This window comes from Balaenoptera physalus (genome assembly GCF_965194825.1).
Source record: "Balaenoptera physalus genome assembly, chromosome: 13".
NCBI lineage: Eukaryota > Metazoa > Chordata > Mammalia > Artiodactyla > Balaenopteridae > Balaenoptera > Balaenoptera physalus.
The window spans coordinates 66,614,897-66,632,830 of NC_138892.1; the positions used below are offsets into that span (position 1 = coordinate 66,614,897).

General features: G+C 51.1%; 1 protein-coding gene and 1 long non-coding RNA gene across 8 annotated transcripts in view; one reads left to right on the plus strand and one right to left on the minus strand.

Annotated features, from left to right (window-relative positions):
• On the plus strand, positions 1-16,383 carry ENDOU (endonuclease, poly(U) specific). 7 transcript variants are annotated; one of them, XM_082422600.1, is made up of 10 exons: positions 2-194; positions 4,771-4,893; positions 7,414-7,485; positions 8,007-8,141; positions 8,620-8,791; positions 9,174-9,373; positions 11,966-12,079; positions 12,748-12,854; positions 13,582-13,641; positions 14,355-16,383. In XM_082422600.1, the coding sequence occupies exons 1-10, from the start codon at positions 140-142 to the stop codon at positions 14,691-14,693; spliced, it is 1,377 nt and encodes a 458-aa protein (XP_082278726.1). In that variant the 5' UTR covers positions 2-139; the 3' UTR covers positions 14,694-16,383. The 7 variants fall into 7 exon arrangements, with proteins under 7 accessions (XP_082278727.1, XP_082278728.1, XP_082278726.1 ...); XM_082422603.1 differs by having other exon boundaries at positions 5-194; positions 13,582-13,724; positions 14,355-14,611; XM_082422601.1 differs by lacking the exon at positions 7,414-7,485 and having other exon boundaries at positions 1-194.
• Positions 14,754-17,934, minus strand: part of LOC309641922 — a 15,282-nt gene continuing 12,101 nt past the window's right edge. Inside the window, exons 4-5 of the long non-coding RNA XR_014252847.1 lie at positions 17,778-17,850; positions 14,754-16,748 (exon numbers count right to left, since the gene is read on the minus strand). This is a non-coding gene — a long non-coding RNA (uncharacterized lncRNA). The remainder of the gene's footprint in view (positions 16,749-17,777; positions 17,851-17,934) is intronic.

Genomic DNA, 17,934 nt, shown 5'->3' on the forward strand with positions numbered 1-17,934 from the left:
TCTGGAGGCACCAGATCCACAAGTTTTGATGTCTTTAAAAGGATCAGCCTGGGCAACAAGGTTCATTTGGGAGCTGTGATATTCACGTCGACTCTAGTGAAAGTCCAGCAGCCACCCTTTTGGCCTCCAACTGGACACCATGCGGGCCTGTGTTCCCCTGATAGTGGCCGTGCTCTGTCGCCTGGCCTGGGCTGGTAAGTCACTACTGGTGGGGATGACAGGAGTCCTACCGAGAGTTGGGGGACTTGGGAGAGTGTGAGGGTAGTGAGAAAAGAGAGAGCCAGCTCTGTCCTAAAGCCATGGACACCTTAGACCAGGCCTGGTCTGAGGCGAGGAGTTGCCTCTGGAGTGGATTGGGCCGTGTGAAGGGAGCTGCAGAGCTGATGGACCGATGTCATGGAAGCCCCTTCTCGACGACTTGGAAGATGAGCCCCAAGCATCCCTTAGTCTAACCTGACTTTTGATCTCACCAAGGTTTTGTTTTCTGGGGCCACTGTATAGCGTAAAGCTGGGCTGTGGCTGACTGGGTTTGAGTGGCCTCGTCGCCCTTGGTCACTTCCTCTGCTACCTGGGGGTGGGTGAGTTGTCTGGGTGGGACCTTTCCCTGGGTAAAGGCTTAGGAGGAGGGCAGGCTCCGGGGAAACTGGAAGAGCCCCTGACCAGGAGGCAGGTCATGTGGTCAGAGGAATCAGTCTTGTCCTGTGTTAGAGGACCTAAAGCAGAGAAGGGTCCTGGCCCCCAGGTACTAGCGATGCAGGGACGGGACCTGTGGCTAAGGATGGGAACATTTTCCTGTTCAGCAGCTGGCAGATGCGGACGCTGGTGTGTTAATTAGTGGTTACTGGGTGAGTAGGGAGAGTGCCAAGGGAGGGGCTGAGCTGAGGGATGTGGGGGGAATCCTCTGCCCAAGGAGAAAGAATCCCACCCAGGTTTTTCCTACATAGGACTGTCATAAGGGTGAAATAAGATAACGTACAAGAAGCACCCTACATGGAGTGAGATCTCAATAAATTGGGTCTTTGATTATGATTGTGCTTATAAGGATAAATACATGTAAAATAATTTATAATATTTATAAGTATATTTAGAACATATTAATTATATTAATATAGCAAGTATTTATTTATATAAAATAATTATATAAATATAAAATTTACTCTTGGAATCATTTCCAGTCAGGTTGTGGATAAGGAGACCCCTAACAGGATTCCTAAATGGAAAACGTTTGGAGGGGAAAGCCATTCCCAGGCCTCCCACGCTGGATGGGATTGTGTACCCCCTCTCCAGCACACACGGCAGAGAGCTGGGCCCCGGGTGGTGCAGAGCTCTTGGTAGGGAGTGAGGGAGGGTGTGAGAGCCTCTAGCTTACTGTGAAGGAGTGGTGTGGGGTTGAGTCATTCCAGTCTCAGGAGAGGAGAGCAACTGGAGACATTTGATACTTGGGGGACATCCCTGAGGGCAGAGGCCAAGGTGGCTTCAGAAGGGCAGACGGAGCCCTTGCCCCTGGGGCTGGTGGTCTGATCCTGCTGTGGGATTGATGCGGAAGAGAAGGTCCAGTGGGTGATGCCTCCTTCTTTCCTAAAGTGGGAGGAAGAGGCTCGGTTCTTGCCTGTCCTGTCCCAACATCTCAGAACTTAGATGCAAGTGTATGAATAGCATGGGAGCCAATCTTAGGTCCCTGGTTGTTTCAAGTGAATTGAAGCAGGAATCTGGTCCTGGTAGTGAATCTTCTTGGTTGGCTAGGTGTCCATGGAAACAGCATCTGAGGCCCCCAGAGAAGCACAGATGTGGGAGTCCCCAACCATCAGAGGGGCTGAGGGCTGGCATATGGGGACACCCAGGTTTGGGACCAAGTTTCTTGGTGGGCAGTGTGGTCAGGGACTTGGCGTTGAGGCATACTGAAGTGGTGGAGCGTACGGAGAAATTTAGCATTTCGTGTGGGGATGGGGGGTGGTGATAAGCTCTTCCCGGGGAATGGAGAGGGTACCTCTGTCCAGGAGAAGAAAGGCCAAAATGGAGTAAGGCAGAAAGAGAGAGTCAGAGAGATGGGGCAGAGGATTACTGGAGCAGGGATTCCGGCGCCTGGCTGGTGAGCAAGGCGTACACAGAGTGTTTGTATGAACCGGAGGTACCGGGTGGGATCGCTGGAGCGAGTAGTCAGGGTGACACTCTGACATTCACCTGAGTGTCCCCAGAACAGCACGGGGAGGTACCTATGAGGAGAAGTCCCTCCCACTCCTCCACTCCCCCCTCAAATCCCAAGGTCCTCTTGAAGCACATGGTGAGGTTGACAGGGAAGTGTGAAGGACCCCTGGCCTGGGGTTCCTACTGGGGACAAAGTTCTTGAACAGAGATGAAAAAGTCCACTCAGCCAGGGCCAGTGGGGCGGTGTCCTCTTGAGCTCTACAGAGCTGACTATTCACTTGCAGCCCTTCTCGACTGGTGCCAGCTGCTGGAATGGAGTGAATTCCTTCCTTGGACTCTGCTGACCTGGCCCATTAAGAACGTTGCCCTGATTTGTCTGAATTCTCTCCCTTTGGACTCTGGGTGTACTGCCAGGCGGACTGAGCAGGCAGCTGACACAGCCTTCCTCCTGGGCTGAAAACTTCTCCTTAAGGTCTTTGCATTTGGCTTCCAAGGGAGCATCATTTAAGATTCAGGGGGAGTTCCCCTAGGCTTGGAGGGACAAGTGGCCTTGGGCCTGGTCTCTTTTAGGGACAATCCACTGGATCTGCCTTTCTGGCCACATTGGAAGCCCTTTACACAGTGTGAAGTTGCCTCAGGACCTGGGTTAATCTTGACGTGACGTCTCTTCGTTGTAAAGAACACAGACTCATAGCGAAGAGGTCAGCTAGAAACTGTCAGCAACATAAATGCACTGACACCCCAGCCCAAGCGATGGCCCAGCTGAAACCCAGGGAGGGAGTCAGCTAGATTGAGTATGTAGACAGGGGAGAGTGCTCCAGCCAGTCTGGACACTTGCCACCTTGAAGATGGGCATGAAATACTGACCGTTTATTTATCTAACATCTAAGTGGTGCTACTATGTGTCATGCAGTGTCCTAAGTGCTTTACAAAAATGAACTCATTTAATTCTTATGACTAGGCTATGAGATGGGCTCCATTATTATCACACTTTTACAGAGAAGGAAACTGAGGCACAGAAGGTCAAATAACTTGCCCAAGATCACGTAGCTAGAAGGCAGAAGAACCAGAATTCTGGCCTCGAGCAGTTTGGTGCCAGAGTCCGGGTTCTTGGTCTCTCTGCTGTGCCACCCTCATTAGCGCAGTATAAACCCTAATCCCAGAATCCAAACCAGTGACTAAACCCATATCTCTCTATCTCTCCACCTCCACCCCAATGCAGGCTAAATTTCGATGCTATACCTGTGTGGAATCACAACCAGGACCAAACCCCAAATCTAATCTAAGGCAAAATCGGGATTATTTCTCCTCTCCTAGTCCTGACATATTCCTCAACCCTGCAGTTTTAAACCTATTCCCATTCCTTACCCAAACAGCAACCCAAGATTGTTATTTTACCAATAATTAACTCAAGCCCAAATCCTAACTTTAGCTCTTAATCTAAACCTAATCCACCCCAACCCGGGCCCCAATTAGGTTTCAGTTTCTTCATTCATACAAATTCCAGTGTTAACTGTGACTCTGACTCTGATCTTGACATTCTCCGTAACCCACAGCCTGACCCTAAACCCAGTACCCAATAAATCCAAACCTCAGGAACCTCAAATGGAAACAAAGGCTCTGTTATCACCCTTAAAGCCCAGAGTGAAAGGAAAGAGTGCCCAGCCAGCTGTCGCCCTGGCTCACCCCCTCCACTGTCTTTGCTGTGGCGAGCTTGTTTTTTTAGGAGTGCTGGTGGGTTTGTACCGTTTCTTTCAAAATTTCTTGTCTTATGCCCCTTGTGACCAAAAGCTGGCTTCTGCAAGCCATTTGGCTGGAGTAAGGGATGTGGTCTGTGGTTACGTAACAGATCTTATTCCGAAGTCCAATTCTCACCCACACCCACCTCATTCCCCACCCTGAGCTAAACTAATCCAAACTAGAAGAGACAGAAAGACGTGACACAGGGGGGAAGAGGGTGCAGAGGAGACCAAACGAAGGGGAGGGAAGAACAAAGAAGCAGAAGACATAAAAGGGACAGGATGAGAGGCAGAAGTCAGAGGGGAGAAGGCAGGTGGGATCATTGGAGCGAAGGTGACTCACCGTCCCCTATGTGACAGGTGAATGGTGGCCTCTGGGCTATGCCCAGCCCACAGACCTCTTTCTTCGGTCTGTCGGAATTTTTTAAAATTGGAAACTTTCACATAAAAATGAAGGCTTCTTTTGAAAAACTGGAGGCTCTGGCAACACGGAGCCTGCATCTCAACATGGCAACAATTGGCTGGAGCTGCTAGTGGCTGCCGATTTCAGGCAGGGCATCGTTCCCAAGTTTGTCACCGTCCCCACCTCTTTCTACTGCCTCCCTGCTTCTTGACTCGTTCGTGTTACAGGTCTAGCCGCAAGTGGCACCTGACGTTGTGATCCTGGTCTATATTATTAGTCAGTGGGTGGCGGGTGGTGGGTGGTGGGGACGAGGCTTATGCTGTGTATGGGAGGCTGTGCACGTACCTCTCCCTGGCAGCTAGCAATGACCTTCCCTGCCAGGTGGGGCCCCTGCCCCTGTCTGTGAACCCTCCTGCAGAGCGTGCCTCGATGAGGAGAGTAGGATCCCCGTAGAGCTAAGTTTGTGACCTTTACTGCCCATAGGCCAACTGGAGTCATGCGCATCTCGCTGTCATGAGAAATTTGACCGGGATGCTGCTTGTCAGTGTGACCGTCGGTGTCCCCGGCACGGGGACTGCTGTGAAGACTATGAGCGCCTGTGTACAGGTGAGGTTCCTTGTGGGATGAAGGGTCTAGGAGGCACGGCAGGCCAGGCCATGACCATATCTAGCCTGCCTGAGGGGCTGCTGGCCAGGGCATCCAGCCGTCCAGAGCAGGGTTCCAGACTGATGGCTGGGCTCAAAGGGCCCAAACAAGGACCCTGACGAGCAGAGCAGGGGTCAGGGCTTTGGCCACCACTCGTCCTGGGTATTCTAGGATGTCTCCAACATGAGACCCCGACTTCAAATAAAGTAGATGTCATTTACCTGGAATATCTGTCTGAACTACCAGGATTAATAATATCTGGAAAATTTAAGTAATTCCAAAAAAAAGCAAAAGGATGAAAATATCATTTTAGCATGTATTACATTACCAATTATCATTTGCAAACGTAAAAAAATGGTAGTGAACTTTCCCAACTTGCATGCCACCAGGAAGACCGCATGGCATCAGTAACTGTCACAATTCATACTCTTCCTATCGCGTGTTGCACGTCTCTGACCCGTCATTCCCAGGCCAGAGGTTAAATGGGACATGCATCACCCGAAAAGCCAGTTGTTCTTCTGCTACTCCAACTACACAGTTTTAAATTTGAAAAACTCATTTTAAATAATTCTCTTGTTTGGATGCTTCCAATATTTTAGACTCCCAGATAAATGGTCTTCTGCTTTGTGACATGAAGCCTTGCTAAGTTCACTGTCAAACCATGTGCCCCATGGTAGGTAACCGCCAGCAAGACCACTGCATATGGTTGTGCAGGTTGTGCACTGCACAAGGGCCCCTGGTTGAGAAGGTGAGTTGGACCAGAGTTGAATTTGTATCCTTCTCGCTAAGCCATGTGTCTTGGTGAAGAGCCGTGTCTGCTGAGAAAGGAGTACCTTTTCCTAATTTGCCCAAGAGTGGTTTCTGCTGGCCCAGCAATGTGCCCTCAGAGCTGCTTCCACCCAAAGGAACGCTGATTCAATTTACACAAAAAACACCACACATACTAGCAGTTCTGCTCATCAGACCCAGGAAGGAAAACCCAGGCCCAGAGCTCAGTGCCAGAATCAGAGCCAACCCCCCTTCTTTTTTTTTAAATTAATTTTTATTGGAGTATAGCTGATTTACAATGTTGTGTTAGTTTCTGCTGTACAGTAAAGTGAATCAGTTATACATATACATACATCCACTCTTTTTTAGATTCTATCCCCCTATAGGTCATTACAGAGTATTGAGTAGAGTTCCCTGTGCTATACAGGAGGTTCTTATTATTGATAGTTATCTATTTTATATATAGTAGTTGTATAGGTCAATCCCAATCTTCCAATTTATCCCTTCTCCCCTTCCCCCTTGGTAACCATAAGTTTGTTTTCTACGTGCCGACCCCTCTTCTGCTGCCCTGTGCCCCACGTGGCAGACACACGGAATCCTGTGCACCTTGGACAATCAGGCTGGCATTTCAAGATAGAGACGATACTCAGCCTAGCAGCTATTTCATCACTGTCTCTGATGTGCAACTCAGAATCCTTTTCCCACAGAAAAAATATTATAAATGATGGTTGAGACTCTAGATCAGCTCACAAAGGTCTATTTAGCATAAACGGTGGCTGAGTTAAGAACCCTGTGGATTGTCAGCACTTAAAACACAGCCTGGCAGAAAGCCAATGATCAGGAGATGTTTGTTGACTGAATGAATAACCTGCCCCACGGTTCTGATGGTAAGAACACGATACTATCTGGTGACCGCGCTGACAGACTCTGAAGCACTTTGTAATAGTGTTGGGTTCGGGGGGGGGGAGGTGGTGTAGGGGTAGAATTTATTCCACTCTGTGATGAGAGAGGAGCTCAGAGTCCCCAGCAACTTTCATTCCCTCCTCTTCCTCCCCAGCCCCGCTCCACCCTTCTCTGCCCAGAGCCAAGGTTGCAGTCACTCAGCTCGCAGGCAAGGGAATGGGCCAGCAATAGGAAGGTGCTTTTCTGAATGCGCCTAATTCCCAAATGCAGACTTTGTGGCCATTGTCAAGTGTAATTGTGAAGAAAGAAGGGAATTTGGTATCTCAGGAAACAGTTCTTATTCCATGAGGCCTGGGAGGAGTTCACCCTTGACTCTGGGAGTTATTACAGGTAAGGGATGTTCCTAAGTGAGGGTCTTGTCATTTGGAGAGTTCAAGCCTATCCATCTATCAATTTACATTAAATAAAAGTCATCCCAACCTCAGAGTTTTCAGCCCAGAAGAGACCACCTCCTGCCCACCACCTCCCCTTTCTACAGATGAGCACACTGGGTACCAGAAGGGTAAACGGGGAGGAAGGCTGTCGCCTGGGGATGTTCTTTCACTTCTGTGAACAGTTTTCAATCCCCCTGTCTTACATTTTCAGATTTTCTCCTCCTTCACCTGGTACTTGTTCAATGTACCCTCGCCCCTGTTTCGGATTTTCTTCCACTGCACATGTTCGTCCCCGAAGCTGGGAGGACTGAGAATCAGTGCTACAGGGGAGGGGCCCCTCGGGGATGTTTGGTGACTTGACTTCTCTGACCTACAGCTGATGAAGACCCCAGAGAGCCAGAGCCATTCCTGGAGCTGGAAGAAGAGACGGAGGGGGCCCCGGCTAGCGGTGAGGCTGCCTCCCAGAGGGGGCCCGTCGGGATAAAGATGAGGGACATGGGAGGATGACGAGGAGGGGGCGGCCATGTGCGCGGCCACAGGCCCAGGCCGAAGCCAGATGGGACCCCAAATCCAGCACCTGGAGGTGGTGAGAGGGGCTCGCTGGACTCTTGGGGTCTGGGAGGGAGGAAGCCCCAGGGCCTCAGTGACCTGGGGGGTCGGCAGGAAAGAGTCCGAGGCCTGCTGAGAGGGAGAGGGAAGGGGAAGAGATTTTATTTTTAGAGAGGGAAGATTATAAAAACAACAGGCCAGCAAGTAGAGTTCGGCACCAGAAAGGACTTCCTGACTGTGAAGGGTGTGCACCAATTAGGCTTGTTTGTTTTCCTTCCCTGGAGTTCTTTAATAGGAAGCATCAGGAAAGCAAGGCTGGGGGGGCGGGGGGAGGGGTTCATGGAGTGGGTACGGCCTGGCCGCTGCGAGGAGCGACCCCTAGAGGTCAGCCCAGGACACACCTCCCCTCTGTCCTCTCAGACTTGTACGCGGCACCCAACTCCTGCCAGGGCCGCTGCCTGGAAGCCTTCGACAAGCACCACCTATGCCACTGCAACGCCCGCTGCCCAGAGTTTGGAAACTGCTGCGAGGATTTCGAGAGCCTGTGTGGCCATGGTCAGTCTCCTGCTCCCTTTAGCATAGCCCCAGAGGCAGAGGAACTCTCTAGAGCAATAGTTCTCCCGGTGTGGTCCCTGGACCAGCACCATGAGCATCACCTGGGAATTTATTAGAAATGGAGACTCTAGGGCTCACCCCGGACCCATCGAATCAGAAACTCTGGGGGTGGGGCCCACCACTCTGTTTTCACAAGCCCTCCAGACAATTCCGATGCATGCCAAAGTGTGAGAAACTTCCTAGGGGCAGGGGGCAGTGTGGGTATTTCGCGGACATTCTGTGGGCAAGGCCATGTGCCGAGCTTAAGGATCCTTTAGGCCCCTAGGCCCCTGCCCTGCAATCACTAGGGCGCCTGACTGCAGCCCCTCTCCCCCGCTGCTGGCTTCTGGAAGGTGCCCAGGAGGGGATGCACACAGACAGCTGCTTGCCCCCTGGCCTCCCTCGGGCTCTGAAATATCCCTCCCCCAATTCCTCCCAGAGGGCTTCTCCCACATCAGCGATGCCATAACCAAGGAGGAACTGCAGAGCACCTCTGAGAAGATCTATAGGGCAGACACCAACAAAGCCCAGAAGGCAGACATTGTTCTCAATAGCCAAAACTGCATCTCGCCCTCGGAGACCAGCGACCAAGTAGACCGCTGCCCAGAGCCGTGAGTTCCCTTCGAGCCTCTTCCTGCAGTCTCTCCCCCAGCTTTGCTCTCTTTGGTGCCTCAGCTCTTTTCTCCTCAAGGCAGGCAGGACCAAAGGGAGAGGGAAAAAACAGGTCTCCAGAGACAGATAAAGCCATCTGAGGACCTGTGGGGATCCACTGGGGAGGGTTTCTGGGATTGGCTGGGCTGAGAATACAACTGACCTTCCAAGAGATGAAGTGGAAGAAAAGAGGGACCTCATGCGTTGTCCCCAAGAGTATGTGAGGTCCCCACTCTGCCTCTGAACCCAACCCTCTCAGGCCTGCCCCTGCATCTGGAAGTTCTGGAGGGGTTTCTGCTCCGCGTGCAGGCCTCTCACTGGGCCTCCCTCTACCTCCCCCAGGCTCTTCACGTATGTCAATAAGAAGCTCTTCTCCAAGCCGACCTACGCCGCCTTCATCAACCTCCTCAACAACTACCAGCGGGCCACGGGCCACGGGGAGCACTTCACAGCCCAGCAGCTGGCTGAGCAGGACACCTTCCTCAGAGAGGCCATGAAGACGGCCGTCATGAAGGAACTCTATGGCTTCCTCCACCAGCAGAGTGAGTGAGGCCGTGAGGCCTCCCCCAGGCCCCGAGAGAGAGGGAGGCCCTGCTGAGGACGCGTTGTGCCCGCAGCGGGCCAGGCACCCCTGGGGGCTCCACGGTGGGCAGGTTAAGAGAGCAGGTGGGGACTAGGTGGAGGCCAGGGTACCTCTGGGAGGGGACAGAGAGGAGCCCAGAAGAGACCACAGACCCAAGCAGGAGCTGAAAAATCCTCTGTCCGGCTTCGAAGTCAACCCATCTTTTGACCTAATCTTACCCCCTGGTTTACCCCCCACTTGCTGCTTCAGTCTCCGGGTTCTCCGCAGGCCGTCATCCCGCTCCCCCCCACCCCCCAGGGCACTCCTCTGCCACCTGAGTTGATCCCAGACTCAGCACCACTTTGCAGGCACGTAGGGTCCCTGCCCCTGCTCCCTCATCGGGCACTAAGTCCAGGAAGGAGGCCGGCCCATTCCACATTTTTGCTGGGGAAACAGCAACAGAAAATCAACAAAGGTTCAGAGGGGCACGTTACACCGGGAAGGGTTCTGGTTGGAGAGACTCCAGATACAGATACATGTGAATCAGACCAAAAAAGGTTTGCGCCGCAGGACTTCTTGGCATGCGGTGTGTTAGTGTCCTCCAGATTCCTTTCCTGAACTCCGGGCAGCTGGGCCTTGCCTGGGGGTGGTTCCGTCCCGGTCATCCCTTGCTGGCCGTGGGATCGCCTCTGCTCGAAGCCGTTGCATTCCATCCTCCGGTGGCCCCGTTAAGAGTTAGTAACACTGTTTTTAGGTAAAGCCGGTGACACACAAGCAAGCCCCGTGAAGAGGGCGCGATCCTGCACCGCCCCCTGGTGTTCTCTTTGTAGTAAACACAGGAGAGGATCTTGGAGGTAGAGACTGAGCCCTACCTAGTCCAGGCTGTTCCACTACCCACCCGGTCTTCACCTCTCTCCCTGTCCAAATCCCACTTATCCTTAAAGTTCTAGCTCAGACGCCACCTCATTTTTGAAGCTGCACTTGCTGCAGCTCACAGCTGGCTTTCAGAGTCTCTTCAGAGGTCAAGGGTTTGGAGTGTGTCCTAAAATAGCCTTGGGCCAGAGAGACTTGGTTTCACTTGCTAATGACGCATGTGATCCCGGGCCGTTTGACCCTCAGACCCCATCTGAACCTTGTCTCTGCAATGGGGTCTTGGGGGATTCATGCATGTAAAGCACTCAGTGGAAAGCCTGGCACCAGTAAGTTGTAGCCATTCAGATTGTGAAGGTGTTCTCTGTTATATCGTGTGTTCTTAGTCTTGTTTTCCAACTGTGTGGTTTTTAAAAAATATTTATTTATTCTATTTTATTTTTATTTTTGGCTGCGTGGGGTCTTAGTTGCGGCACGCGGGCCCTTCGTTGAGGTGCACGGGCTTCTCTCTAGTTGTGGCGTGTGGGCTCAGTAGTTGCGGTGCGTGGGCTCTCTAGTTGTGGCACGCAGGCTCAGTAGTTGCCCCTTGGCATGTGGGATCTTGGTTCCCTGACCGGGGATCGAACCCCCCATCCCCTGCATTGGAAGGCGGATTCTTAACCACTGGACCACCATGGAAGTCCCCCAACTGTGTTTTAAATCCTTGAAAGGAGGGAACATGCCTGGTATCTCTTTTGTGTCCTCTACACACAATTCTGGGCAGTGAACCGTTGACAGTTGATAGCTCCCTAATTCAGATCCCCAGCCCTGACATTCCCCTGCCTGTCTAACTGGCATCTACTCAGAACTTAGTGTAAAGGGAACTCATGGTTCCCACCTCTTCCTCCAGACCTGCTCCTTCCTCATCTTCCCCATCTCATAAATGACCCCATAATTCATCCAGTTGCTCAGGCCCAAAGCCCAGAGGTTATATTTGATTCTTCTCTTTACCTCACTACTCCCCACCTCCATCTCCTCCACCAGGAACGCCTGGTACCAACCTGACGTGAAGAATCAACGTGAGGACTGAAAGCACTCAAACAGTGCCAGGCACACTGAACACACTCAGTAAATCTGAACTATTTTTGTTATTATTAAGGTTTGACTGAGCTCCAGCCTTCTTTGCATGGGCCCTCAGCTCTTTAAACACCAAACTCAAGGTGTCCTGGAGCCTTTGCACTTGCTGTTCCTTCTACGTGGAAGGCTCTTTCCCCCAGGTCTTTGCACGGCTGCCTCCTTACCCTTCAGGTCTCTGATCAGTGCTACCTTCTGAGAGAGGCCTTTCTAGAAAAGCTCCTACCCGAACCCCACCTCCAGGCATCATGGGATAATCTGCCTTATTTTCTTCACAGCACTTATCTGAAATCATACTGTTTATTGTTTATGTGTTTGTTATCTGTCTCCTCCACTGGAATATAAACTATACAGACAGGAATCTTGTCCTTGTGATTCCCTGATGAATCCTCAGCCTTTAGATCTCGGCCTGGCACAAAACAGGTGCCCCATAGAATCTATGGCATAGATAACTGCTGAGCGAACAACTGACTACATTTGTTGGCTGAACCCACCTCTCTTGTCACGCTGGAGCAGGTGGCCCTTCCTTGCTTTCCAGGATCTGGCCCTGCCTTCCCCTCTCCTCAGTCCTCTGTGTTCCTCTCCCCAGACCGCTACAGCACAGAACAGGAGTTCGTCAACGACTTGAAAAACATGTGGTTTGGGCTGTATGCAAGAGGCAAAGAAGAGAAGGACTCAGGTGGCTTTGAACATGTCTTCTCAGGTGGGATTACTCTGCTTGGGAAGAAAGAGTTGGAGGGATGAAGAGAGATGCTTCCCTCAGGCACAGGGCAGCACCAGCACTGATGAATCAGCAGTCAAGCCAGCTCGCAGGGCAGGGCATGTCTACTCCCCGGCCAAGAGGGAGGGGACTGAGGGGCCATTTTGGAGGACCAGTTTCTTCTGGAGTATCGGAGGGAGAAAGAAGCCCAGATACCGGGGCTCCCTAGGTGCACACATAAGAAGGGAGATGTGTTTGAGGTCTGTCTACCTCTCAATGGTCCTCTGCTTCCAGGGCTTGGTCAGCTGCTTCCTAAGGAGGCCATGATCTTTTTCTGCACTGCCCCACCCCATAAAGCTCCCACCCAGTCTGGCTTGCTCCTAGGGAAATGGCTAGAGGAGTATCTCAGATTGGCCCTGGGTCAGCAGGGAGAAGGAACTCTCCCAAGGGCTTCAGCTGAAATGGGAGTTGTGTGTGTGTAGGGGTGGGGGTGGGGGTGGGGGGTGGGTGGAGCTTTCTGAGGTGAGAGTTAGGGACGTGAGGGACTCCGGGAAGTTGGGGTGGACATTCTAGGAATCAGAGACTGGAGAAGGGGTACAGCCTTGGCACGGGAGTGGGGAAAGAGGTCGGAGGGGAGGCCCAGATCACCCACCTTGATCTGTTTATTACAGGTGAAGTCAAAAAAGGCAAGGTCACTGGCTTCCATAACTGGATCCAATTCTACATGCAGGAGAAGAAGGGCCTCGTGGACTATTACAGTCACATCTGTGACGGGCGTGTGAGTACTGAGTGCTGACCCCGTGGGCTGGAAAAGCCTGGTCAGTACCCAGACGTCCCGTCCTCATTCTGAATTCCAAACAGGCAGACTTGTCTCCCACCCTGACCCTCTTGGCGGCCTAACGGGGATCGTGAATAGGACTTCCCTATTTGCTGGAAAGAGGGTTTAGCCAGCCAGGACGCTTCCAAACAGTGAAGGCTCCCGAGCTGCAGGGGGCAGGCGGCAGAGGGCATCCTCTCTGGATGGGAGAGTGTGGGCAGGGGAGAATCCTTAGAGGGGAAAACCAAAGATCTGAATTTCCTTAGAATGTGGTGTCAGCTGAAGTTTCAGTCTGGCTAGTCTGAGTTAAACTTCTTACATTTTTATAAAAAAAAGAAACCTTTGCTGCCCTGATCCTGGAAAGAATTTGGCGGCAATAAACTGCCCTTCTCTTCCGCATTTGAGGGCCACAGGGAACGGTTATGTCCCTGCTCCCCTGGCATCGGGCACGTGGGTGCCGACTGTGGCCTTCCTGGGAGATGCGAGCTGGCGGCTCCAGAGAGAGGGTTTGAGCAGGACTCAGACATCCTAGCAGGGCAGACTGCACCCTCTGTCGATTTAAAGAATCCAGTCTCCCCAGAAAGCTCACACAGGCCCCCACGGGCCCTCGACAAATCCTAGCCAACCCTCTGTGCGACTCTGCACTGTGGCACTCACCAGACCCCCTTTGCCGCCCTTCTCTCCGCAGTGGGATTCTCACCCCCATGTGCTGGCCTTGCAGTTCAGCTGGGACGGCTACTACAAGGAAGTGAGCTCAACTTTCATCGGCAGCAGCCCCGAGTTTGAGTTTGCACTTTACTCCCTGTGCTTCATCGCCAGGCCAGGCAAAGTGTAAGTCCTGGTGGCTCAGGGGGGCTTGGACAAATCACTGTTCTGGGCCTCGGTTTTCTGTCTTGGCACGTGAAGCTGTTGATCGGATCAGTCGTGTCGCTGCCAACCTTCATCCCAGCGGCAGAACCACATCCCCTCCCTCCTCCAAGTGCAATCGCACGCAGGAGCTTAATACACAGAACAGCTAGAAATGGAGCTGCCCTGGGGCTGCAAGCCTCTCTATTTGGCCCCTGAGGCTGTTTGGGGGAACCCTGGAGCCCCAGAGGGTACAGTTAGAAACCACTGGCCCTCATCTTCTCTAACATTTGAGGACTCTGGGTCCAACCACTTCTGAAACCCTAAGCAGACATTTCATTTCTGGGGGTTTCAGCTCTGGAATTGGATTTGAGAATATTCCTGTAGGAAAGATGAGGAGCAGTATTCTCTAAGAAGACAGAAAATAAGACAGATTTTGAAAGGGCCCTCTTGCACGTGGGGAGCCAGAGGCAGAGGCTGAAGCAAGCTGTGGCAGCTCCCTCAGAGGCTAAGACAGGGTGGAACCCTTCTGCGTGGGCTGAACTCGATCCTTCCAGCTTGGGGACGGAGGTGGAGTGAAGCAGGTCCCTATGATTTGCTGATCTTTCCCCACAGGTGCCAGTTAAGCCTGGGTGGACATCCCTTGGCCATCCAGACCTATACCTGGGACAAGTCAACCTACGGAAATGGCAAGAAGTACATCGCCACAGCCTACGTGGTGTCTTCTACCTAATAGAGCTTCGAGCTAGAAAGGGGCATGAGGGCAGTGAGAGCTCTAGTCGGACTGAGATTCTATTTGCTCTGCGCTGGAGGGGGAGGGAATGGAGGAGACTGGGAGGGACTCCCCAGTCCAGAAACGCCCATATGAGAAAGAGAGAAAAGATACAAATTAGAGAAACAGTCAAATCTTTGTCCTCCAGTATTTTGGAAACAGAAAGTGGGGACCCTCAATAGCTCTTTGCCCTGCTGGGAGGTGGAACCGTGAATAAGTCCTTGAGGTCTCCAGGCCTCATGTTTCCTTTTAATGCAAAGGGAAGGGGTTTGCCCCATTTCTGCTTTTGGGGGTTGGTGAGAAGGCAAACCTGATGACATTCTTACGGTGAAGATGTTTTCAATTGTTCTTAGGAAGAATGGCTGATAGAAATTCAAGGTTACCCTAATGGCTGTTATTGTACACAGCTCTGCAAACTGTAATCACCCCCATACTGGGGCCTCAGAGAAATCAGGCTATGGAGATCAAGGGTGGGTATTTCGTCTTTTCTAGGGTTAGAGCCTCTCAGAACAGGGTCTGCGAGAGGGTAACGGCTGATGCAGTGAGTAGGCTGGAGCGGCAGTGGACTCCTCCAGGCCTGATTTTTTTGTAGTCAGCTAGGTAACTGCAACAAGAAACTTCCTAATTGTGGATATTTAGTGCAGTTACAGAGCTGTATTTTGATTCCAAATAGTTCGTAAAAGAGTTCCCCTCATAGGAGGAAGATTTTGCATCAGAAGAAGAAAGGAACCTATAGCTTGGTGTCACTAACATAATTATTTTAAGTCTAATTCAGCAGCCATAATTTGCATAAGCTCTTAGTATGGAAGACAGGGAGACTGGGGCTCCCTATTTCAACTCAATTATGCCTTTCTCCCCTAATCACATTGGGAACCAGATGCTGTCCCACAGGGCAAGGCTTGAACTACGCTTTAGAGTCTTGAGTCTCAAGTCATTTAAGAAAACTTGAAATGTGACTATTCTTTGCATATGGCCCCCCCTCAACTGTCTGTCTCCCAGCCTTTTCCGTGGAGCAGAGCTGGGAGTGATGCTTCTGGCTTTAGTGGCTCTTTGGGATGACCTGGAGGATGTGGTATCTTGGTAAAGTTCCTGACTCACCTAGTCTCTCTAGCTAAGATGGGTGGAGAATTCACCTGGTGGACTTGTAACGTGAAGGGTGGAAGGAGAGCCCTTCCCGCTTCTGGTTCCACATATAAGGAGCCTGGAAGTCACCATTCCATCCTAACAACAAGTAAAAACTGAACAGGGTGAAAAACCAACAATTCTTCTTGGATCTGTAAGACAGGGGAGAACACAGGCAAACTGCTGCCCTCAAGACTGGAAAGACAGGTGAATGTAGGGGTAGAAAAACCTGAACTGTAGAAGGCAGTGCTGGGGTAGAAAAACCTGAACTGTAATTGATAATTGCTGGAGGTTCAGTGCAGTTGACTCTGAGAGTTAAAAACTCCAGGGGGCCCAGTCACAGGGTGCCTGCACAATGTTGTGAAATTTACCTCCAGGAGCCCTCAGCCTTCCCGCACAGGTGTGAGAAAAGAAACCATTTTGAAATACTCCAGAGCGTTCTGTCCTTCTTAACAAAGTCTGCCCTGAGGGGAAGCTAGTTAGCCAGAGCCTAAGCTGCTGGGGTATCGTCAGAGCCTAATTAACTGACAAGAAGGGAGAGACCCAACTCTGGCCTTCCACGTAGGAGAAGAGAATTACCCAACTCCAGTCCCCTTCTAGCCATCCTCTCCACACAAGCAGGGAGAAACACTTGTGAAGTTCACAGTACAGAGGCGTAGGCTGCCTGAAGGACAGACCTACAGAGGACTACAGAATGCTTTCCCTCCCCTCACACCTCACCACCACATTATTAAAGGTCTATTTACAGCACTTTCTTTTACTGGTACATTGTGTCTGGCTATCAAGAAAAAACTGTTACCCCAAAACGGGGTTCCCCTTTTGGTGGGTGTCGAGCCAAAAGACAACCAAGCCAAAGATTGGAAGGAAGAAGGATTTATCACTTGCAGCCAGTCAGGAGAATACTGGGGATCTTTCCTAAAGCAGTGTCACCCCAAACAGCAAAACTGGGGAAGCGTTAAGCTAAGCGTCCATGCATATTCATGGAGGGGCTTGGGCTGTGTGACAGAGTCCGAGCCTTAGCTGACTGAAGTCATGAGGGTCAGAAAAGGTCAACAACATCGTCCCTCAGTTTCTAGCTGATCTGGTGGTTGAGCTCTTCAGGCTAATCTTTACCACTGAAACAGAACCGGGAGTTTTTACCACTGATCTTTGCTATCTTTTTTTTTTTTCCCTGATCTTTGCTATTGTTACTTCTCTTGCCTGATAACAGTCCTTTGTTTCTGCATTCTTTTGTTCCCTTAAGGTCATTAAATACTCAGACCTGTTCAAGGGCAAGCACGGTGGCCAGGCTTAGATTACAGAATGGCTTAGGCCCCAAGTGGCTTCTCTTCTGTCAAGAAAGCCATGCCTGGTTCTCTTTCTCTGGGGACTCCCTACCCTATCTGCTTGCATACCGAAAGGCAAAAAACACAATTTGAAGAGATAGAGCAAATAATCAGAACCAGACATGGCAGGAATGTTTTAATTATCACACTAGGGATTTAAAACAACTATGATTCATATGCTAAGGGCTTTAAGGGATAAAGTAGAGAGCATGCAAGAACAGATGGGCAATGTAAGCAAAGAGATGGATGTTCTAAGAAACAATTATTGGGGTGCACCCCTCAGGCCTGCAAGCCCTGTACTTGCCCAGCCTGAAGGCTGAGGAAAGAGCCCAGAGCCAAGGACAGAGACATCAATGGCTTAGTGGATAGGGGGATCTTACATGTCTGAAGCAAGGTCCTGGAGCAACACCCCGCTCTGTGCAGCAGGTGGCAGGCAGCAGTATTCACTACCATGGGGGTGGGTGGGTAGAGGAGAGGGAGGTTACCGGTGATAGAGGGAATTGACCTCAGCACGCCCCTCACTGCCCCTCTATGGTGGCAACACTAGTATGATGGGGAAACTATCATAGTGGAGACATTGTGATCTAAAGGTTAGAACAATCACTAGCTGGGACCTGGGGCAAGTAGCAGGCATTTACCGATTAGGCTCTATGATTAAGAGGGAAGGTCAGTTATGTGAGTAGCGTGTAGGCAAGGCAGGGACTGGTTGAACAGGGATGTACAGAGAGCAAGAGAACAGTCATCTTGGGTGGCCTGATCATACAACAATCAAAAAGAAATGTTAGAGATAAAAAACACTGTAATAGAGATGAAGAATACCTTTGATGGGCTTATTAGTACACTGGACTGCTGAGGAAAGATTCTCTGTACTTGAGGATAGTTCGATAGAATCCTGAAAAACCAAAAGGCAAAGAGAACAAAGACTAAGAAAAACAGAACATTCCAAGTACTGAGGGACAACAACAAAAGGTGTAAC

Coding starts and splice junctions, on each gene's coding strand:
- ENDOU (XM_082422600.1), top strand. CDS start 140: ATGCGGGCCTGTGTTCCCCTGATAGTGGCCGTGCTCTGTCGCCTGGCC. Junction 8,792..9,173: donor GTAGACCGCTGCCCAGAGCC/GTGAGTTCCCTT, acceptor TACCTCCCCCAG/GCTCTTCACGTATGTCAATA. Junction 12,855..13,581: donor GTCACATCTGTGACGGGCGT/GTGAGTACTGAG, acceptor TTCTCTCCGCAG/TGGGATTCTCACCCCCATGT.